Source organism: Hirundo rustica, chromosome 5, assembly GCF_015227805.2.
Source record: "Hirundo rustica isolate bHirRus1 chromosome 5, bHirRus1.pri.v3, whole genome shotgun sequence".
Taxonomy (NCBI): domain Eukaryota; kingdom Metazoa; phylum Chordata; class Aves; order Passeriformes; family Hirundinidae; genus Hirundo; species Hirundo rustica.
The window spans coordinates 54869014-54893230 of NC_053454.1; the positions used below are offsets into that span (position 1 = coordinate 54869014).

General features: G+C 43.6%; 1 protein-coding gene across 3 annotated transcripts in view; it reads right to left on the reverse strand.

The window, feature by feature from the left end:
- Positions 1-24217, reverse strand: part of ADGRL3 (adhesion G protein-coupled receptor L3) — a 479174-nt gene that overhangs the window by 123404 nt on the left and 331553 nt on the right. For all 3 annotated transcript variants that reach the window (XM_058420608.1, XM_058420609.1, XM_058420610.1), the window contains one exon: positions 8955-9035. In XM_058420608.1, the coding sequence (XP_058276591.1) occupies positions 8955-9035 (81 nt within the window). The remainder of the gene's footprint in view (positions 1-8954; positions 9036-24217) is intronic.

Here is a 24217-nt window from a genome sequence, read left to right on the forward strand (position 1 = left end):
GTTATTTTGCTGCATGTCTACTACTAAATTTGTGGGCATAATACAGTCACACACACACTCATCTGTGGAAAGCAGTGCTCATAACAAGATAAACACAAAGCCAGGACTTTGAGAAAATCTAAATGGGATACTGCCATGAGAGCATCCATAGTCGAGGTAATTTTCTAATAAAGAAAACCCAAGCAATTTTCTGAAAAAAAAAAACCAACAAAAAACCCAAAAAAAACCCCACAAAACAAAAACAAACCAGCTGCAGTGAATTACTACTAATTAGTATGATTGATCTATAAGCAAAAAAACCCCAGCATCCCTGGCTGGGTAAGGGCAATGTCTTCTTCTTGTCCCAAGTCCAGCTGTTTCTCTCCATTCCTGAAAGCTCCTTGGCCAACAGCCCCATGGCTGCTGCACCCTCATGCATGCTGGCCCTCTAACCCTTGTAATTACAGCTAATCAACTTTAGTATCTGTTCTTACGGGCAGTAAGATCTTTCAAATACTGCTTCTTGTGAGTTCTCAAGGAGAAGAAACTACATCAAGCCATTTTGAAGGCAGCAACAAACCGTTTGGATAGAGGACAGCAGTCTTTCTCTTCTGAGCAAACACTGAGGTTTCCAAGCCAAATTTACTTGGCCGAAAGTCATAAAATGTGAGGACTCTTATGAGGAAGCCAAGTTACAATCTTAGCATGGTGCTCCATAATCAGTAAATCAGTATTTAGTATGCATTTATTAAGGCTGGGATTTCCAAAAGCACCTTTTTAAGAGCGAGGTACACAATTCACAGGAATAACTTTCCCTCCACTTTGAGGAAATCCAGGGGTCAGAACAGGCTTGAAATCCAGACATTTTGTAAAGCATCAGATCGCTGTCTCTGGTGGAAATCTCTCATTTCCAACAATATCTTATTTAGCCAAAGATGATTCTAAGAGCCAAGTGCTTTTAAAAAACCTGCTTACCTACAGAAAATTCTACTGCACAGCTGAAGAGCCATCAAATAAACACAAAACTCTTTCACTCAGTGCTGTCAAGAGTAGTATGTCTGAACCTAACATGATTTGCTTGTATGGGAAATCATCTGCCTGCCTTTCTACAGCACTGCTGATAAACTTCTACAAGAACACAGTAAACTGTATTTCTACATTTTACTGAAAGATGGACAGACTACACCACTGGATATCTCAGGTCTTCAGAAGCTGCTGTTCCTAACTTGTCGTTAACTAGAACATTTTTCACATTTTTAACATTTCTTTTGTAAGGGTGATTTGCTTTCTGTGAATACATCATACACATAATGAAAAATAACAGCAACAGAAAATCACAGACTCATAGAATAGTTTGGGTTGGAAGGACCTTAAGAACCATCTGGTTCCAGCCCTCCTGCCATGGACAGGAACACCTTCCACTAGACCAGGCTGCTCACAACCCCATCCAACCTGGCCTTGAACAGTTCCAGACATGGGACATCCACAGCTGCTCTGGGCCACCTGTGCCAGTGCCTCACCACACTCGCAAGTAAAGAACCTGTTTCTAATATCTCTTTCAGTTTAAAGCCATTATCCCTTGTCCTATTGCAACAAGCCCTGCTAAAATGTTTGTCCCCATCTTTCTTGTAGGCCCCTGGAAGGTTCTGGAAGGTCTCCTGGGGGCCTTCTCTTCTCCATGCTGAACAACGCCAACTCTCGGCCTGCTTTCACAGGAGAGGTGCTTCAGACCCTTGACCATTATACACTATAACACATCGTAACAGTATTACATATCATAACACTAACAATAAAAATGTATAAAAGGCAATCTTCCCAACCCGATCCTTTGAAGCTGTACCTATTTGTGAATATACACAAGCCCTCCTCTGAACAATTAGGATATCATGTCCCACTCCAACACACCCATACGTTTCCAGAGGTATCCTCTGGATAACAGGGTGTGCATATCCCCCATCCTTCCAGGTGATGATGACACACTTTAGCTACATCATGGAGCCCTTCTCTAGGCAGGCCCCACACGACGCAGCGCGAGAGACGACACAACGCATGGCAAAGGATGCCAGCAGCACGGCTGCAGTGGCAAATCCCGGCTTTCCAGGGGCTGAGCTCCTTGTGGCAGAGGGCTGCCACAGGAAGTGCTACCTCACATCACGCACCTTTTTAACATCTCTGGGTGTGTAAAATGAAGGCCAGTTATGCCTCTCAATCAAAGCACTGCAGACCAATCCTAGCCTCTTTCACGGCTTAGGAAATCAGTGAACCTGAAATTTGATCTCTCGTATGATTTATTTGCCATCTTCTCCCATTACACAAATATAAATGTAACAGGCATTTTTCTGAAGCCCTGAAAAGATTCAGAATTAATACCAGATGACAAAATAGACCATGTACCAGGAGGGGAAAAGTTACAGTAAAAGCTCCTTCCCATTAATGGGGCCATTCATTCATATGCCCACTATTCCACAGGGGAGCTGGACATAAATTATGTATTTGACATCTAGTTATAGACGATTATATCTGACATAATGAAGTTATAATGGAAGGAGTTTGCACATTGTTTGGTTATTAAGTGCCCATTTCTTGTCCCTGCACCAGGTGCAATGGTGATAGGCCATACAAATCATCCAGAAGAAATGCCAAAATGGGCTCCCTTACTGATAAAGCACCACACATGTTTATTAATTTAACAGCTTGTCTTATGTCTCCCCCATCTGCTCATTTAAAACAGCTATTTGCCCTATAAATATTTCAGGAAGAGAAGTGTAGCCAAAAATTAGTCTGGCAGAAAAGGAAAGAAAAAGTTTGAGAAAGGGTCTGATGCTGTACGCAGCACTACATGCTTTTTTTTCACATTGCACTGGTTCAACAGCTTTTTTCAAGCTGGTAATAGGACATTCACTTTAGATTAGTGATGCTTGAGGGTGCACCACCATAGCTGACTCTACGTTCCAGCTGTTGCCACTGTCAGGTAGGGGAAAACCAACACCACTGATGGCGAGTGGCAAAACTCAGCGCAGCGGAAAACAAAAGCCACTGTCAAAAGAATCTCCTGGGTGCATGTCCATGTCCGTTCTGAGCTTATCAGGTCATACAGTGGCTTCAAACAGCCTACAAAGAGTAACATTTCAAGGCATCTTTAAATCACAGTTCAGGCTGATCTCCACAGCAAAACTCCTTTACAAGGCAGTAGCCAGCTGGTAAAGAAAAGCTTCTTAAAAAGTGCCCTTTTAAAATCTTTTTTTCAGATGACTAAGAATAATGAAAAAGGTGTTAAATATCACTCAGACTGTTATTCCCCCCTTCCCCAAAATCCTTAAATATTTTCAAGTGTAAATACTTTGAACAGTTTCCACCAGCACACAGGAGTTATAGCACTCCTCCTTGAGAGACTTTGTTAGCTCCAGCTTTCTGCTAGAGCAAATGCTGTTATCTTATAAATAAACAGCAATGCCCCAAGGTGCTCCTCTGCAGCGAAAACACACATTCTGGAGAAATCAGAGCAACAGCTCAGCACCACAGTAAAAACCAAAACTGTGAGCAGTCTGCAATTAACCCTTTCTGACTCTGGAGAGCTACAGGATGCAAGGCAGGACCTCACTGATGGCAACAAGCAAACAGGGGAACTGCAGGGTGCCTGCAAGATTTCCAGGAGCTCTGGCTGCTCTGGTCATGATACATAATGAGAAATTAATAAATATGGAGCATGGCCCATGTTCAAAGCAGCTGCCTGCCCCAGGAACATCAGTGTAATCCAGAAAGGCGGACATTGCAGTACAGACCTGAGCCACCATGGGAGATTTTCTGAGAGCTCTGCATAAAACTGAGAAAAGCACTGTATCAGAGCTCAATCCATCCCTTCACCATTTTAAGGACCCAAACAAGCTCCATGTCTGGCAATAGATTCCTGCATCCACTTCTACCAGCCTGCCCAAAACCCACCCCACTGCAACACTGACCTGTTTGAAGATGGATATCCAGCCTCAAATGAGGCTGACAACCACAAAAAACCCCCAACAAACCAGAAATCAAATGAAAAGCAAAGAAACAGCAAAGGAAGAACACAACAAACAAATCCCTGTAGAGAGATTCAAGATCAGGCTTCAAAACAAGCTGCAAATTCACAGTACACATGAGGCTTGTAGTCATTGCAAAACCCTTCTGCTGATGGCACAGGTGTGGTGACAGTCACCTCCCTTCCACCTAACTGGTGCAACACCAGTTACCTGCATGCCTCTCAAACACCGCTTTCCTAAAAGCCACATGAGGTAACAGAATGGTGTTGCCTTGCTGCAATGAGCACTCACACCCCATGCTGGAGTGAGGGGGATGCTCTAGTGGGCTCAGGACAGCCACAAAAGGGAAGCCCTGAGAGATGTCATCCTTGGATAAAAGGCTGAGCAAAACCTAAGTACATGACCGAGAAAGAACAGGACACAATACAGCATCCCAGAATTGTATAGTGAAAAAGGGAATGAGAGTCCTGAGCATAGGAGACCCCAAACAGCATTCACTGCATGATCCTTTCTTGCCTTAAAGGCATCAAATTAGCCTCTCCCCTGGACTCTTCCACCTAAATGATGTGAGGAAAATAATATTGCCTTAAGAAGCTGGAAACATATAGCTAGCTCAGAAAGAGCAGGATGAATAAAAGCAGGACCTCTGACAGCAGCTGAGGGACTCTGTAAAGGACCCCTGAGCTGAGAGAATGCCTTCTTCCCCAGAGGCACTCCAGCAGAAAATGAAAAAGCCTGGAAACCGAACGTGCCTGGCCAGTGCTGGCTTGCAGGAGGGAGTCCTGAACAGCACCTCTCTCATGGTGCTGGACCTGGGGAGGGAGAGGCAGGCAAGCTGGTGTCCCAGGGCCTGCTGAGCACGGGATGCATGACCCCACGTGTCAGCTTGAATTACGGCAAGGAGTGCCACTGGGCCTCGCTGCCCAGCCCTCCCCTTCCTCTGGACCTGGGAAGGAGGACTGGGGCTGTGCAGTAAGCCCAGCTGTCAGATCCTCCTACATCATCTGCAAAGCCATCGACCCTCTCGGGACCTTCGGGAGGGAAAAAATAAGTAAGACCCAGAATGCATACTTACAAAAAGCCTACTCTATTTCTGGTTATAAGACTTCACTGTGCTTCTGCTGTTCAGGAAAGGTTCTCCCTGAGAGACTGCAAATGCAAAGCAGGGGAAAGTGGCAGAATGGATCCAGGTTTTGAAGACAGAAAGAACAAAGGGACATCTTCCCTTTGTGAAGACAGAAAATAAAGGTGAAAACCCAGCAAAACCGCTGGCTCCCTGACGTGCCGTCTAAGGACTCGGGCCAGATTCTGCGTTTATTTAATATAAACTTGATAACTGAGGTTTGCAGGAAGACCTCCCACAGTGCCTTAACACAGTGCCACAACAACCTCCCTGGCTAGAGAAATCTGCACAGAAGGGTAAGAACTTCCTGTGCCTCCTTTATTTGCTATTTATTCCTGGAACTGGGGACCAATACAGGGTTTTGCTTATTAGTTAATGTTTAGGAAATGTACTGACTACAAGCAAATCAATCTCCAAGATAACTACTCTTCGGACTTCAGCTTAGAAGGAAACTTTGGCAAAACATCAGCTCAACAGGGCAGGAGAGTTTCTCAGGCTGCCGAGCTTTAAATGCCAGGCATACATTTCAATTTTAATATGATTCCACATATACATTAAAATCTGCTTCTACAAATCTTTATAAATAGTTTTAGTGCATATATTTGATGTGTTTAGTTCACTTCTTTACTGTGTTTTAGTACCTGACAGAATTTGAGTATAAACGTTTAATTTACTTTAATACTATATATGATAATTCTATAAAATCCCTTTCTAAGCCAGAGTTATCAGTGACACTCTCATCTATGAAACTCCTTGCTATTGCAGTAACCAGTGATCCCTTTTTAAACACAGGTTTACTCTTCAGTCTATGATATCACAACCTAAGGTCTCAGCTATGCCTGGAATTATTCTGTGCAAAGGTGTAAACACTTGCATAAAAATCACGTATAGTCCCATCCAAATTGTTGGATTGAAAGGAGGTGTAAAAATAGCAGTTAACAGTGCTTCACATATGGAGCTAATTTTACAATAGCTTCAAATTAAAAAGCAGGTGGAGACTAAGAAGTGTCTTGATGAAAAATGCTGATTCAAGGCTTCATTTCTATTCAGTGATGTACAGTGTCATTACTGGGTGGCTGCACAGAGCAGTGGCTCAGAGTAATTACCCTGTAATGCACAGTGACACTAATGTACTAGTAAACTACTGCAGTTTATACTCTATTCACAACCAGCGTCAGGACTCTGAAAGGCAGGTAAAAATCCCCTGCATGCATAAACAATGTGTGTAAATGTCACCAGTGATAAAATCTTTAAAAAGGAGAAGGAAGAGGCAGTTACAAATAAATCTGTCAGCTGAGAATTGCAACTGCATAGACCCACAGGAGCACTAAAGCTGTGTCTTTTTTTGATAATACAGGAAGGAAAGATGCTTCTCTTAAAGCATCCTACCCAGGTTCTATTTCCATTTATTACAATTAAAACTGTATGGTGGCTGCTTCTTTTTGCCACTCTAAGCACAAGGTTGGCCTGCACCTGGTGTTCAGCTTAGTGCAAGGAGAAGGATGGAAGGGAAATGAAGAGAATCAAAGGAGTAGCCAGAAGCATTAGTGGTTTATGCTGACTGTCATAATGGTGCTCTGGTAGATGCAGCTACAGGAAATGTGGAGGAACACAAGTTTAAGGACAGGTGGTTTTGACTCCTTTGTTTAAAACAACTCTAGTGGTTATGGGATGAAGCTTGGAACATGACCCAAGTATCTCCTAAGGTGTCAGAAAAAACAGACAAACAAAAAGGAATCACAAGCCTAATATACTTAGGGGAAAAAAAAAAATATTATTACAATACTTACAATACAATGGAGTTTGGATGCTGAGGCTAGAAATGAGGCAGCAGAGTTACACATCCCAGATCCTAGAGCCAGAGGAAAGCTTTGCTCTTCCCCAAGAGACATTACCAATTACCACATTTTTAACAGCCCCTAGTCACCAGCTAATAGATTGATGCCTCCAGAGCTAACTTTCTCTCTGGGCCTCTCCTATAAAGTTACACAAGAGTGAGTATTCAAGTCCTTTTACCAGCACACAGCAGCAGTAATACCAGTCCTTCCACCATGAGTAGCTCCTTCTTTAAGATCTCTCAACTAGGGGGTGGAAGCCCTGGTGAAAGCTATCAGTGTAGCAGTTCATGCTGGATAAACCCTATTTTACCTTCTCTGCAAGCACTGCAACTGTTCTGCCGCACCCACTTTGCCCTGCTCCTGGTGGCACTGCCATTTATCTTACTGAGGTAGCTCTGCCCTCATGAATAGCAGATCACTGAAGAGTTCTGTTCGTCCTTAGATCCCTCAGCTTGGAGAAAGCAAGACACAGGTTCTCTGTCTGCTACTGTTCCAGAATCCTTCTGTTTGGATGCCAAGGCAAGGATTTACATTGACCTATTCTAAGTAAGCTCTGATTCATCACCTCATTGACAGACTTGAGCAAGAAGGTCCTGCAAGTCATAACTGTCTCTGCCTCACTAGAGTGTTCTGCTATAAAAGTAAGGTAGTACATTTTACCACAGAACTGGAGGTTTTCAAATGACTTAGAAGAAGCTGACGATCTCAAATTCACATGTGAAATCCCAGATAAAGCTGATTGGAGGTCGTGGACTGCCAGGAGACTGTGCACAACCAACCTGACCCATTACAAGACCAGATTTGGAGAGAGGACTGTAAATCTGGCACGCTCACACCACCCAGCATATGGCTCCACATTGCATTTTTCAATTGAGAGCAGTTAGAGAAACATGTGCAGACACAAACACATCAACAGCCTTACAGTGCTGTGGCAGAATGCGGACAACCACCACACTTCAATTTGGGACTCTTTCTGCCACTGTAGCACCCTTTGAAGAGTGGGAAAAGGGACAAAACCCAAACCTAAGGTATAGAAAATATCCCCATGCTATTACACTCTTCCTCCCCTTCTCTTCTTCCACAAAATTCCCTGGGTCTGATGTTTATACATACTTGCAGAGTTGACTAAGAAATCCCTCCATATTCCTGAAAGAATTTTCGCTTTGCTATTATCTATTCCAAGAAGAACAAGCTATTCACTTCAATACCATGCTTGAATATCGACCAGCCTAACCAAAAGGAGCAAAGGGAGGTGTAAGAAGTCTGCACCACCACATATGCTTGCTTTGGGGACAAGCTCATTTCTCCAGGCCTCAGGAGCAAACAACTGGGGGCTCAGCACTAGGGAATGATCCTACAAACGGGGCAGAGAAATCAAGGGCTTGCATTCATATTGCTTTATTGGCACCATTCAAGACAGGCACCTGTCTTAGCAGGGCTGTCCCGGATTTGCTCTGTACATATTGACTACTAGCATTGGTCCCCGGGGCAATCATCCCACCTAAAATTTGAGTGATCCTCCATAATGAACATCTCCTCAAGTTACAAAAAAAACCCTTCAAGCAACAGCAAGGCAGACTGAATCCAGGCTTGAACCACTGTACAACCCGTTCTGTATCCTTCACTCACCCAAGGGGCACTGAAATCTGCCCTTTTGCATTTTGCCATCAGCTCCCCATGCCTTTGCACTGCCATTAGGAATGAAAGGTGCAAGGCAGAGGGCAGGACCCAAGGTGTACCTGTCCCTGCAGGAGTAGACTAGCAGGGAGAGCAAACCACTCTGTGAAGTGATGGGATGTTCAAAGCCATGTAATGGGACGCGTGGAACACGGTCATCTCACGTACATCTCTCCTGCAAGAATTAATTTGCTCCCTAGAGTGTCCTTGGATGGAGGGTGACAGCTTGCCCTGGAGGCTCAGTGAAGAAGTGAGTGATATCCACCCACGCCTGTGGCTGGTTTGGAACGTGAGTGAATGGAGGCTGGCCCACTGACTCACCCTTGGATGGCGGTCTCTCCAGATCCGAATCCAGGTGGATCGGTGGGGCAATGTAGGAAACCTGCCCGTGGTGAGCCTGCCCTGTGGACAAATAAGTGGTTTAGTTCCGCTGTTTCCTACAGAGATCTATCAGGGCTATAGTCAAATACACAGCATTTGGATTAAAAACAGGTTTGCAAGTACTTTGTTCTGTGTGCTTTTCACGATGAACTTCCATCTTGTGGAGCACCTGGTGACAAGCTGAAACCACTTCCATCTTTCACTTCTTCCTTGCAGACAAGGGTACTCTGGTGAACTTTAGTTGCACTTACTCTACCACTACTACATCTACTTTACACCATGTTCTCTTGGAACCTGTTCTCTCTCTCTATATATATATACGCCATGGAAGAGAACTCAATTTCACACAAGCCCATTCAATCTGTTAATGTCACTTTAAGAGGGAAACAAGCATTTGTCACAGCCATTTTTGTGGGAAGCATGGTATGAAGCACAATCCCACCTGCAGGAAACAGACACCATTTTTCAGAGCTCAGCATTGTTTTCACATGAGTGGAAGATTTTTTGGTTCCCAACACCATCATGCAGTTTCTCAGTTGCTAAAGACTCGATCCTTCCTCAGTAATTTGGAGGTAACTATATCGAGAAACTTCTATTTATAATAAAAACATTTTTTTATAATTCATCTATTTACTGTACCAATTTACAGGGTTGTTAATCTCTTCTTCTAAACATGGAAAGTTAATGACACATAGATTATGATAACAGTCAGAGTAACCTTCCCATTTCAAGTAATATTCGTTCTGCAATAAAAGCAGTTGATTCCTCTTAAGAGACACATTCCAAATAATTAATACAGCTCCCTGTTGACACTTGCTGTTGTTGCTCCAAGCAATTTCCAACCTAGCGTCACAGAGAGAGAAGCAGCGGTACAGTCTTCAGGCTTCTTTGTAATGACATCCAGCAATACCACAAGCACAGTATGCTGGTGCACATGATATGTTGAAAACATCTCTTCGGGGAGATAAAATATTAATGGGAAAGGGGAGAGGAAAAAAACCTAAAAAATAAAAGAAGTGTGTCTGAATGTGCAGGTTGTATTTACTGCTTTACACTGAGGATAACTCAGATAATTTGCATTATTAGCCATTACAACAACTGGGCACAATTCAGGCTTAAAATCTATCAACACATCATAAATTCTGTATTTGCTTTTAAGTGCTTTAACATGGGAAATCTGCTTCAGGCGAACCCATAGCAAATAACAAGTGCCTTTGCTTTCCTCTTCTCGTTCATGTGTTAGAAACCCATTTGATGTCATTAGTGAGCAAAAGTCATCATTTAATGGCTGCCCGGTCCTGCAGCAGAAACAAGCAGTCTGCTCTCACTCCAAGCTGCTCACTGTGTACGATGATCAGTGCCCTTATAGCCACAGAACAGTCTCCCCACTTGCTGCAACAAAGATACCACTGAAATGTAAAATAGCTGAGCTTGGCAGGAAACTCTGGAAAGCACCTAGCCAAGCTCCAGGGCAGCAAGAGCCCATAGCAAGGGTCCAATCCGACTTCCAATATCTCTAAGGACGGAGATTCCACAATCTCTCTAGGCATTCTGTACCAGTGCTTTGCCACCCTCATAGGAGAAAGAAAAAAATAAAATAAAATAGCTAAGTTTTTCTACGATCTGCCTGTAAGAAGAGCCTGGCTCCATCTTCTTTATTCCCTGTCATCCTGTACTTATACTCATCAGTAAGATCCCTTGGATGATCTGGTCCAGGCTGGATACTTCCAGTTTCTCGGCCCATCCCCTTATCATCATTATGGTCCTTTGTTGGACTTGCTTTGGGCACATGCTGACACATGGTTTTTGGTTTATTTTGTTGGTTTGCTTTTTTTTAATCACCTGGTCCTCCTGGGAGCAAACCAAAAAAAGAGAATCATTCTGGAGGCTTAAAGGGCTAGGCTGGAGTAAAGAATATACACCCACATTATAGGAAAGACTAAAAAACATCTGTGAATTTGTTTGTTGAGACATTCATTACAATTTGGTAATAACTATGGAAGCTTATTATTGCTTTATTAAGGCTTTTACTTTATATGGAGGAAGCAGTAGCATCAAATGCTCTCTAGTGATAAATGAAACAAGCTGCAGAAAGCTTTTATCTATTTGCTGCTGATGCAAAATACAGTACTTCCAAAAAAAAAAAAAAAAAAAAAAAAATCAAACTTCTGTTACTACTACATACTACTGCTATAAAAACAGAAACAGACTTCTGTTAGACTGCACACACTTTCCACAACGCTAATAAATCAAACTTTGGTTTCAATATTCCTTCTCCAAAAAAAGCAATGCAAACAATTGTTGTGATTCATTTTCTGGGTATGAATGCCAGCTCACTTGTTCTTCAGACTCATCAGAGTGTTCACACCAGAAAAACAAAGGGTCTCCACTGCTACCATTTTAATCAATAGAATCACATTTTTGCTTTGGTTTCACTGTTACTGCCAGAGGTGACCTTTGAGACAGTTGAGGCAAGGGGAGGTATCTGATCCAAGGCCTGGCAATGGGACTGGTACACAAGCACATGGTCTTCTTGGCTCTAACGGCATTAAAAATGCTGCCACTCACCCAGCTAAAACCCAAAATTTTACCCAATGGACCTATGAAAGGTTTTGAGACTGGTATCACTGGAAAGCTCAAGTTGATCTCAAAGACTGACAGAATGAGCTTTCCCAGGTGAGGCCAACTCCCAGTCCCTGCGGAGTGTTTTTGCTGTTTCGGATGTTTACTGCAAGCCCCAGCCACAGGAATGAGGGACTTCTACCTCCCTCTCTTCAGTTCCAGCTGCTGTAGAAAAGAACTTTAAAAGATGGATGTGAGAGCCTTAAAATAAAAAATAAAAGGCAGAAACACTCCAACACTCCACACCTGTCTCTCCAACCCTTCAGCTGTTTTCTCTGCACTTTGAGTCTGAGCTGACAGTAGTGCAGGAAAAAGAAAGAAGATTTCTGACAAAATACCAAAGGTCAAGATGTCTCTGTTGCTGATGGGAAGCTGAGCGTGCCTTGTATTGGAACAGCTTGCACGTCCTTCTCCCAATCCCACCCGGCCTGTAACCATCTGCTCCTTCTGCAGCCAACTCCCAGGTAAAAAAGTAAACAGCAACCAAATGTAATCATCAAAGTAATGTTTGATGAAGTTGCCAATTTTGTACCTGCCGGCTCAGGTTGTGTTCCATTTCCTTTATCCCTCTTGCCTGGAGAGCCTTGTGCCCATGGCTCCCTGTGAGGGCTGGAAGATCATCCAGTGTGGATCATCCCTGACCTGCTTTTCTTGCATCACAACACAGGGATGCAGGCTGGGCAACAACATCTAAATATCAACACCATCTCAGGTGAGACAGGGCAAACAGCAGATAGCCACAAACCATCAGTCTTCATAGCAGCCAGCCCACCTGCATGTGCTGTGACAATGTGAAAAACTTCCCCCCATGTTCGGTAGAAACAGTTTTTGGAGCAACAGTATGCATATGACCTTGAAAGTCTATCTGCTGACATGCCTTCCTCAGGTAGAGGAAATGAGAAAGATGTTTGTGGATTAGAAAAAGTGCATGACTGGCCATTATTTTCATGTCTGCCACATGAGAGATGCAATGCATTTTAAAAAGCCAATAACTTAGAAGAACAAAGACAATGTTTTGTGAAGACTGAAGGAAACATAATAGCTTGGCCTAAGGGATTTTTTTTTTTTTTTTTACTGTTTTTTTAAAAAAGGGATTTGGATGCTCATAGACAGAAAATAAACATTCACACATCTTCAAAAATCTGCCCCTAAGTGATTAAGAGATCTACAGATGCAGTGATATAAAACTATAGAAAAAAATCTGCAATTGCATCAAATAACCAAGAAAACTAGCAACAAATAAGTCTCATCTGTGTATCTATTAAAACCACTTCCTCCTGATCCTTTTTGGAAGCATACCCACTGTTTGCAGCACCTGAGAGGGCAGGCCTTCCTCCTGATCCTGGGCCAAATTTTCAGTGCTGGTGACATTTGATTTTTCTAGAGTACAATGCCCGTTGTCATGTGTGCACATGGGAAACTTTTCTGCCTGGCCCCTGCTCATTTTCTATTTGAGATTTTCCAGTGCACTGTCAAAGAGAAAACCTGAATAGAAAACATAAGACTAAAAGATTCAAACCCCCAAAAGCAAAGGGGAAAAACCACCAACACTTACCAGGCTAGAATTAAAGCTTTTTAAAACATTTGATGACTTGTCTCCTAAAGCCCTGGTGACACCATGAAGACAACCAGTAACCTGAATGGATGGCTCTCCCTCTCAGTGCCCATGGTGGGTATGGACAGTCGTGCACCTGAATTGCAGTGCTGCCCCATACCTGACTCACATCCAGCAGCAGCAATGAGAAGCCACCAGGAGATACATTTTTTTAAACAAACATGCCTCAAACTCTTTGTTCTCAAGGGATGAGGTTCCCCCTTCTTTGCTGTCCTTATCCAGAGGTGATCACTGCAGCACATTTTTTTGCTGTCATGTCAGATTACTCAGATTTCCACCCATTTTCCAGCCTCTTTTAGCATTCTTTTGTCTTCCACAGGTTCACCAGTTCCCAAGATCCTTTTCAGACAACCTAGTCAGCATTTCATGCAGAGGATTTAATTTAATTTTGTGCTGGTATCTCTGATGACCCGTGTTCCTAGGTACTGCCTCTCCTACACCCCTTCTTGTCTGCACCTCTGAATGCAGGCATCTCCATGGATTTAACCCCTCATCTGTTAGTCCATTTGCTTGGATCATTAACTAGTTAATACCCACGAAACCATACATCCATTCCTGAGCCTTTGATTTCAAATTTTTACATATTTTTACCTTTTTTTTTTAATAACAATAGGATGGGCACATACATGCAAAACACACATTCTGAAGAAAAGCCCTTGAAAACATGATGACAATGTTACTAATATCTCTACAGATAAAATATTCTTTACATGCTGTGGCTTTTTTTTTCCCCCATGTAACTGAAAAAAGTAAATTTTAAAAGCAGTCTAGTTTGTCTTTGATGATCTGATCTATAAAATACAACATTACTTTTTGGGCACATTTATGTAATTCTGTAAATGCTAACAGGATTTTAAAAAATTCCAATTTATTATCTAGCAAAAGACTACATTCACATTGTTGGAGGGCAGCTTCTAGGATCATCACTCTCATCCTCTTTAATTTTCAAAACTAGTTAATTTTTATCTTGTCCTTTTTTCTCTCCTCATGAGTCTTTTTCAATCCCATAATATGCAGGCACATATAAAAACATATGAAAGGGCAATTAAAAAGCTGGTGGGCTTGTTAACAAACTCTTTTGACACACCATGAAATAAATTTAATTCAGACCTAATACTCTGCATATATTCAGACTTCTCCTGGCAGCCTTTATTTCTGCCTTTCATCAATGACTATCTTTAAAAAACACCATTCCCTCACTGCCCACCCTTTTCCATTTTGCATTAAAAGCTTTCTTTTTAAATACAGCTTTTATAAAGCCATTCTCTTCCTCAGGCACGTCAGAGGTAGCACGGATTCTGTCCACTGCCTCATTTATTCATGGCCTTTTATGGAGTCTCTCTCTTTCATCTGTACATCTCTCTTTCATCTCTCAATGCCCTTTTAACTCCTTAGGGTGGCAACAACTCACGTGCTCCCTCTTCTTCCCTGGCTCCCACGGTCATTTCCCTGTCCTTCCCTTGAAGCTGTGGCTGCTCCTGAATACAAGAAAACCCTCTTTTCCGAGAGGAACTCTCTGACTACATTATCTCTGCTCTCTTGCATTTCATACCGGGAACTATCACAAGCTTAAAGCCACTGCAGCAGGAGAAAGCAGGGTACCTGCAGTGCAGCTTCCATGAGGGTCAGCTGGCTCCTGGTCACGTCTGCCTGCTGAAAACAGAGAGTACCAGCACCAGCAGCCTCAATGGGCTACGGCCGAGTTTCCCAGCACTAAAGGAAATTTCAGGCTCAGTCGAGACAGCTGCCAAAGGCAGACCTTGGATGCGAGGAAGAAAGTTCAGTGAAGAATGCGGGGAAAGGAATAAACTGGGAAGATGTTTGGCTAAGTCCTTGTCACACATGCATCTCATGTTTTAGAGTAAATTCAAATCCAAAGCAGCGTCTGGCAGCACGCCTGCGTGAGCAGAGGTTGGCCTAGACTTTTCTGAGGCAGTACTATTCCTGTTTTTAATTTGTCAACAAACCGCCCTAACCATGAGAGGAAGGAAATCAAAATGACCCATTTTTGATGACCAAGCTGCCTCTCATGTGACAGCCATTACCTGAGAGGACCAAGGCTAGGTTTGAGCTACAGGAGAAAATAAGGACAAAAATAATGCCAAGGGAATGGAATAAAAACTGAGCAGGTAAAACAACTGGAAGCTTTTCACCAGTGGCAGACGTGTATTTTCCAAGGAGCATTTTTGACTCAGAAACTCACGTTCCAGCGGAAGTCAGAGGTGAATGAGTTTCTTCCAGTCACACCAAGATTCCTCATTTTGCTGTGTGATCATCATAATTTGTGTCTTTAGATGAACCTCATCCTTCTGTTAAGGACTTAAAACATTTGATTTAGCAGCACCTTGGCTCCAGTCTTGCTCTGCATCCTGCAGTGCACATCCCAAAATCTACACTGTGGTACAAGAGCCTGGTATAAGGGCTGTGAAAGAAGAAGAACTAAAAAACCTGGGAAATATTTCACACGTGCCATGATAATTAAACTGTGTTAAAGACCTCCTGTCTTCCCTGCCCCCAGCCATATGGCAGCACATGCAGGAAGGCTGCATCCAGGCAGCTTTCCCCAGTGCCCAAAGCAGGGACCTGACCTCCAGGGCTGCACATTTTTTGAGTTTGTCTCCCCAAAGGCTTGCCCAGCAGGTGAAAGAAACACGACACGTTGAATTTTTCCTCCCCTCCCAGATGTGCTCGCTGTGCTATGAAATACGATTTATCAGTCACCTGTACTGAAAAATATGGCAGAGGAGGAGAAGGATTTTGGTGCAGAAGAAACAGAGGGATTTGGAGCAATGCAGTCCTCAGAGCCCTGGAGCAGATGACAAGTGTTGGTCACAAACCACCCAGAGCTGGTTTAGCAATGGCAAATACAGCAAAACCCAGCAAGATTTTTTTGGCCACCTCTCAGAGACTAGATCTGATACGAAGAGCTCTGTGCCAGGCCCTGCTGTCCTTACTTTGCTCTTGTCCCAAAAGTCCAACAGAATGTTTCCAACCTTCTCAGTGGGTCAAGTCCAGCCTGTTCTGCTTCAGGGATGCCTAAAAACACTTGGGACTGAGAAGTTTAGGGAAAACCCAGAAAAAGCCATTCAGCCTATGTCCTGCAGAGGCAAAATCATTCCTTATACTGCTTTGAAAGGTATCTCCTTGGAGCTCACGCTGTCAGATACTGAGCAGCAGATATAATCATCAGAAGATTTCGGGTTAGTTTTCCCTTTCTTTGGGGGGAAGAAATATCACTGACTATTTCTTTTCTCCCCCATCTCTTTTTGCTGGGTGCAGCTCTTAACCAAGGCTGTTAGAGCAGAACAGTCTCAGCAGTCTCCTCTCCCCTGAGACATGGCCATGCATTTCCATCCCCTCTCCTGGAGCAGATCTGGCAATTAATACAAGCACAGAGTGAGGTAGAGCTGGTCTGATGGAAAATGCCCCACTGAAAAGAATAATTACTAGTTTTCCACTGGCTCAATGAGCAGAACCGACTCAGGCTGCTGCGGCAGCAGTGCCAGGTCTGAAGCAAAGGGCAAGAATAGAAGAGCCAGGGGTGGGATGGGGGCAGCTATCAGTTTAACCTAAGTAACATAAAGCCACACCTGGGAACAGTAGTGGCATTGTAACTGGACAACCCCTCCACCCCCACACCAGACTCTCTCCTTGCCCCAGGGAGACTCGCACCAATTGCAACCTTCCTTCAGTGGCTTTCAGACAGCTTTAAATTCACCTGCCAGCATAATTTAGAGAGCAACTCCAGGTCAAGGGGTTTAATGAAAGCCAAATGCGTTACAGCACACACCTCACAGGCAGAGCTCGGGACACAGCCCTGTCATTCTCTTACTTATGCCACTCTTGTTCATGCAGAAAGGGGAGCAGTGGGGGAGAACAAGAAATCAGGCAGTAGCTCTTGCCATGCTGAGCTTAAATTTCAGTGGCAAAGCATCCAGGGGGGTTGTCAGGGAAATCAGCTGAGATGCTGGGTTATGAGGTAGGAGACACGTCCAGACAGACAGGTAGATCTGTGAGTCACCAGCCTGGAGACGGTAATTGAAGTGTCTCGTGGTTTCAGATACTGCGTGATGCGGTCCAAGAATTTGTCACTCTCACCTGCCTCCATTTGTGATAGCCTACAGCAGATGTCCCCTCCAATTTTGTCTTCATTTTCCAACCTTTCTATCTCTGCATGTGTAGCACGATCTCCATTCCCACATCGTACCTCCCCGGTACTGCCTGTACCTCTGCTGTGAGCCCCCATTTCATCACAGCCTAATTCCCTGCCTCCCAACCTGCATCCTCCTGTCCAGCTTCATCAACTCCATCTTCCATTGCTATCTGGGCAACACACCACGTAAATCTTGAATCTTATCTCCCATGGATTTCTGTGACTATTCCTAGTTGCGACTGCAGCCCAGAAAGAGCTGTCAGACAATAAAGCATTAAAGCATCTTCTTCATTACAGGTATTTTCGTCAACTGCTTTCATTAAGGAAGGGCAAAGAGATGAGTAATCTGTTTTCTGAGTGGGTCAGCGCACCCTAACTGCTTTAACCACTTCTTCTGATCTGCATCAGGAGCCCTGAGACAGGCAGTGCTGCCTGCCTGGCTCTGCATCCCTGCCCACTGCCAAGCCTGAGCGGGACACTGCAAGAGGGGACCAACTCCATCTCAGAGTGAGTGATCAAGCAGCAAACAAGATTAACATGACATGATTTGATGAAGAAATAAAACAAGAGTGGGTATTTTTTCTGTGACCTAAAAGAACAGGAATCTAAGCCAGCTTGTCTTTTCTTTTTTTTTTTTTTTTCCCCCCCTTTCTTTTCGTCTTCCTTCTCTTTTGAGATAATATAAGGTATTTCTCAGCATGAAGGACACGACTGCCTGCAGAGAGATTTTGACAACTCCCCTCTGAGTGCTAAAATGCTGTCAGCTGAAAAACTGAGCTGTTTGGGCAAATTGATCCAACTCTGACAGACTTCCTCTCTGTTTTCATGTTTTCTCTCTCAATCAAAAGCCTCCTAAAGAATCCATGTTTTCAGTTCAATGTCAGGGAAAGGGGGAGAAGAGGGGAGATCGTCTACTTTTGCTGCACTGTTCATCATTAACCTAGCTGGATGGAGAAACCTGTGAGAGGAAGAGGAAGGTCTCAGAAGTCCCTTGCATCTGCCCATGGCACAGAGATATAGGATCTGAACACAACAGTTTCCCTAATTCACATATAGTAACTGCATACGGACCTTCTGACTGCCACTGAGGACAGAGTCAATACTGTTTGGGTGCAGACAAGAACACCACAGGAAGCTGAACTTACGGGCCTGAGTTTATCTCCAATGCCAATAACAGGCAAACGGCTGGATAACCATCCAAAGAAAGCCCTACCGGATTTTTTTTTTCCCCTTAAATAATCATTAGAAGTCATCTTCCCCTTCCTCAGCCCAAAGAAAATAAAAGCAAAGCATTTTTAAACCTTGTCCCTAGGTGTGAATATATCTGTAACCTTTCTGCATCAGTGACAACTCTGAATACAATTTTTGATGGCTAAATCTTGGGAGCATTCTTGCCACTTTACAGCAAAGATTAAGCATGCTCCTATTACAGTCAGTAAAAGAGCATCTCTTTCCATCGTCCCAGTTGGGAACTCCAGAAATCTCCAGTCCTCTAAAGTGAAGCAATGCCAAACAGCCCAAAAGTGCTTTGCAAAGACAATTTGGTGCTTTGTTGTTTTGGCACTCTTTTCACCTTTGCATGTAACACAGTTTTATAACTTGGTGACTGCTACTGTGCTTATAGGGTCTTTCTCCAGTTTTTTGAGCTAAGTATCAAAACATTGTGATGGTTTTTTTTCCTCTTTACCCACCTGACGAAACCCATGCTCAATGTTGCCAATTTTTTTTTTTTTTTTTTTTTTAGACTGTGAAGCAGCATTGTTGGTTTATAGATTCAAAGAGATTTGAAGTCTGTAGCTAATGAGTTTTACTTCTGGTGAAGTCAACTATGGACTTTATAAACTTCATTGTATCCCTTTTCATTGCTTCACAAAATCAGGAATGACAGATTTTACTGTCTGTTCCCTTCATGCTGTTATTCTACACTTATTTATTTGCTCATGGCCAGGGAATGAGAAGTTTGCAATGGGTCAGAAACTGCACCAACTCACAGACTTCTGAGTAACTGCACAGAACACAGGTTCATACAGCAGACATCTACAGACCAGATGTTTCCTACAAGGTCCGATATAATTTTTTGGCATCAGATATTCTGTATTTGGGACCTATATTCCTCAAGGCCCTTCAGGCATGCCTCAGGATTATTCTTATCTTAGTTCCCATGACGTTACCGTAGGCCTTTGGACGACAGTTTTGATTATAAGTTTGCACACTGCCTAGAACAATAAGATCCTGATTGGTACTCCTTGAATAATACAAATTAATTCTCGCCTGAGCCTCCTTCTGTGTATGAATCATGCTGGATGTCTGCCCTCTGCAAGGGCAGCAGATAGGTCTGCTGGGGCACTGCTCTATCTGCCAGCACTGGGGCAAGGGTCCTGAGGCACTGCCAAATTTCCTGATCCCAAGGATATAGGTGCAAACGTGCAGGGGAAGAGGCTGTTACACTACATCGCTTCTGATGTGCCTGTCAGAACCCCCAAAAGACTAAAGGAAACATACAGCATGACTGAAAATGAGACCACGGAGTCTGAAAAATACACCCAAAAGGTTGTGTGTTTGAGCCCAGTTGAAAACTCTTTCAGCTTGTTCTGCTTCAGGCTCCTGTTCTTTGTAGTAAAATACACTGCTATAAACTTAACAGACAGCTTTAGTTTAGAGTATTTTCCTTTACAACAGACAATATTCAAATTGTCCTTAGCCGTATATTGCATCACCCACTATCTCAATGCAAGAGAAATATTTTCTTCCCTTTATGCAACCCTTTAGTTGCTTTAATGAACATATAGGTTTACATATTCATATATACTAGCCCTTAACACCACTTCAAGCTAAACTTCCTCTAACAGGATAACCCTTAACTTCGCATTTAGGCTTCTTAAATAATCTCCTGACTGAAGAGCTGACAAATTCAAGCTTCAGTTATCTGGACAACCTGGCCTCTATCAGGGACATGAAGCTTTTTCTTCACCCTCTTGTGACCTAAGCAAGAAAGGAAGAACACCTGCATTTCTGATTAGGTATCTGACCTATGTGGGATCCTAACTTCTACAGAATTAGCATCACACTGATCCCCAGTAATGACCACCTCATTGTTTAGGAGCCCAGGAGGTATACATGCCTTTTTTTTTTTTTTTTTAACCTGTGTCAGAGAAAGAACAGAGCAATCCTGTTGAATCCTTCTTTTGTAGGGTTGTATCTAACAGCATTCAGCGGCTTTAGGGACACAGAGGGAGGCATGATTCCTGGGTTGGCACCCTGAGAATGAATACAGTCTCAGTAATATCAGCCATTCCAGTTGTGACTGACATGATAGTTTCAAGTAACATTGGTCCAACAGCTCGGAGACCACTGCAGCAAGAATTGTGTGTACACCAGCATCTGATGAAAGAATATTTTGCTTTTAGTAACTTGCATTACAAATAAGCCCACTTGCTGCATAATCTGTTTAAAGAAAAGAAATAGAAAAAATAAAGACAGAAAATTTCCACTGTGGAAGTACCTGTTACCCCACCACGGTAGTGACACCTCCAATATAAATTCAGCTTTCTATATCTAGCTTTAAGTCCTCAAGCAAGCCAGCTGAATCCTGGGCAAACCTCAGCCGAAAGTTCACCTCCTTTCCACAGCTCCTGTGGATGGAAGGGAACGACACTGAGGAAGGTGGCTGTGCTGGTCCCTATGCCAGTCTGCCATTTCAAAGTGTGTTAAAATTCCTTGGCACAGGTGACTTCTTCGGGCAGTTCAAGCTTTCATTGTGCTTTCTCTCCAGGGATGTCCTGATTAGAGATTAGGGGTTTCCTTCTCGAGTTACTGGATTTGAGGAATCACGCTGCTGTTATTTCCAGGCAAATCAAACAGGAGCAAAGATTGACAGAGGGGTGGAATAGAGGCAGGAAAAAGGTCCCTGACGTTGGGGGAGAAAAGGAGCCATATCCTGATGCATCCACAAAAAGGACAAGAACACCTTCACAGCAGGTTGGAGACCTTGGCATCCAATCCTGCATCCCTATGGCCAGGGAGCAAGTCCTCTGAAAGCTTTTCCCTTGCAAGACGCCAGACAAAAATCTCCAATTAGTTTCGTAAAGATGAGAAGCCAGATTGGAAGCTGCCTGTTACTTGACACAAAGGTGGCTTTCTGCTCAGGATAAGCAGAGTTTTAGAAAACAGTGAAAGATTTTCATTAAGGCATGGGAACAAAAGAAGAAAGAAAAAGTGAAGGGCAATAAAGTATCTGTTCTGTGGATTGAGGGCAAATACCTATACTTTCTGCTTTATAAGATGAATGAGCAGGGCTGCAGGTTGTCTCCAGGTACCCTAGTCAAGCTGATCACAAAGGTTACAAATGACTGGAACAAGCTTAGAGCACCCAGGACAGCTAAGGAAAAAATTACCCGTGAAAAAGCCTCATTTTTCAGGTGTTTGGAATGACATTCCTCAAAAAATCAGTGCTGGGAAGACATTTCACGTTCAGTCTCAAGCATGTTCAATTCAGGAGCAGCACCCCCAAATTCTGAGATTACATCCTAGGACTTTTAAACCAAAGGAAAATAAAACCCACAAGAAATGATAAATACTACAGATTTAGGCTTTTCTTTACTGTGCCTCAAAGTCTTCAGGACCTATACTTTAATACTTCTCTTTCCACTTAAAAATGCAAGATGACTTTTATACTTTTCAATGGAACTGAAAATCCTGCGAACACAGAGACTCTGGATAATCCATCCCTGAGCTCAACAATGCAGTCTCTAGCCCTGAAGCTACACAGTAGAGCTGTCTTCGGGAAAATTTGTATATTCAGGAAAGCACTTAGGATATGAAAGCAGAGCACAGTCCCAGATGCCCAAACTCCTGGTGATCTGGTAACCAAGTCAGGCTGCTGGACTTGGCACTGGAGCAGATGAGCGCTCGTGTGCTCTGTCCTACCAGCTATGCTGGAACAACCCCTCAAGGAGGTTAGTGATGAGTTGGGCATGGAAACATCACTGCACAGCCACAGCACCTGGGCAGCCGCCGTGTGCTCAGATTCATGGCACCCTGAGCCTGAGGCATACATTTTAGCTGCTCGTGGTGTGCGCAGGAAACACACGCAGAGCTGCTGAGACAGCTTGAGGTGTTCAGCGGGAGAAATCATATTTGAAACAGAGAGTCAGGTTTTGATTAAACTGGCAATTAAGCAAGCAAGGAGCAGCACGCCCTGCGGCTGCAGAGATGACAAAAGACCAATTCCTTTGGTGGTGCAAGCGCCTGCAACTTTGCTGCCTTCAGCAGGGCTGCACTTTTCTGTGTGAGCTGTGGAGCCAGCCCTCTCCAGCCTCAGACAGGACTGAGATATAAATAGTAGTGAACTGCATTCAGCTGGGAAGAAGCCATGGCGCAGGGAGGCGAACACTGACGCTTGACAGCGATTTGCAGCACAGCAATGGGCCACCAGCAGCACCCAGCCTCTATGCTGGCTTCCTCTCCCAAGCTGTTGGTGGACTCTTTTACTAGGGGCAGCTGGGCAAAAAGGTAGCCAAGCAAATACCTGGTGCTACCCTCTACCCACCAGAGGCTGGCAAGGGTCTTCAAGCCTATTTATAAAATTTAGCTCATTTGTGATCAATGTTTTTCAGTGAACTGATGCATCTTACATTTTCAATGATCAAAGGATAAAGGAGAACTTAGCAATTCTGTTATAATCTCCCCAAGGTGATGATCATCTACCAAAATTTCATTGAATATCAGGTCTCCAAGATGAAGAACTTTGTGTCATTTTAGGTCAGCAGTCCTGCTGTTCAAATTTTAGCTAAGAAAATTGTGGGAGAGAAATTAATGTATTGGAAACATCAGAACTGATCAGCATGTTTAACCAAAGGGTGGGCTGCTGACAGTGATTGTGTAGACAAACTTTGATATCAGCAAAACCTTTGTGCTCTGGTCTGCATTTAGTTTCAGACCAAAGGTCCAGAATTCAATTTAAAAACTATGAATGCAGCACTAACAAGCACAGAGAAAAGCAGGTGATAACCTTCCTGTGGGGTGCAATGAAACGAGAAAATACCATGACTGACTGAAGATGACTTAGATGACTGAGCAACAGCGAGCATCCAAGCAATCAGGTGAGAGTGCGGTCGGAGGAGGACCCCACAATATGAAGTCGGAAAGAAAAGCAAGCTCTTAGAATGGCAGAAGATTCAGAAAGAAATTCAGCTCAGCTCAGTAAGATGCAGGGCCTGGATCCATCCCTGTCTCTTTTTCAGAGAGTCACCCTGGAATGGCACCAAGGGTGATTTTCAACCGAAGTCCTCTGTGCTTAGCTGTCACAAAAAAGGTCATACTGAGAATTAACTCCACTGGTCACCTCTTTGTCATCCCTCCACCCCTGGCACGTGACATTTTCCTCTGTGTTTCAGCTCCCTTCGCTGGTTTGCTCTTAGCGCGATGCACCCGACCATCAGAAAACCTGGCACACGATGCACTCCCTGCTAAATGCCAACCCCTCCATTCCAGCCAGGAGCTGAATCCCAGCCCATGCAGCCAGCAACGCAGATGAAACACAGAGCTTCATCTCAGCATATAAATAAACACCGGGCAATCCTAGTTAACTCTGGATATCAAACGCAGCCAGGGTGAAGCACAGAGGTCTGCTCTCCACGCGCAGCTAAGGCGCTGATTTTTATATAGACAAATGTATCGCCGCTGGGCACGGTTACAAAACGAATCCTAACGTGAGATTTATGAAGATAAAGACTCCCTCCCAGAATTGCAAATAAGTAAATCACCCCGTAATTTGCTTGGCACGCTTGCTCCTTTTTCTCCCAAGGCAAAATG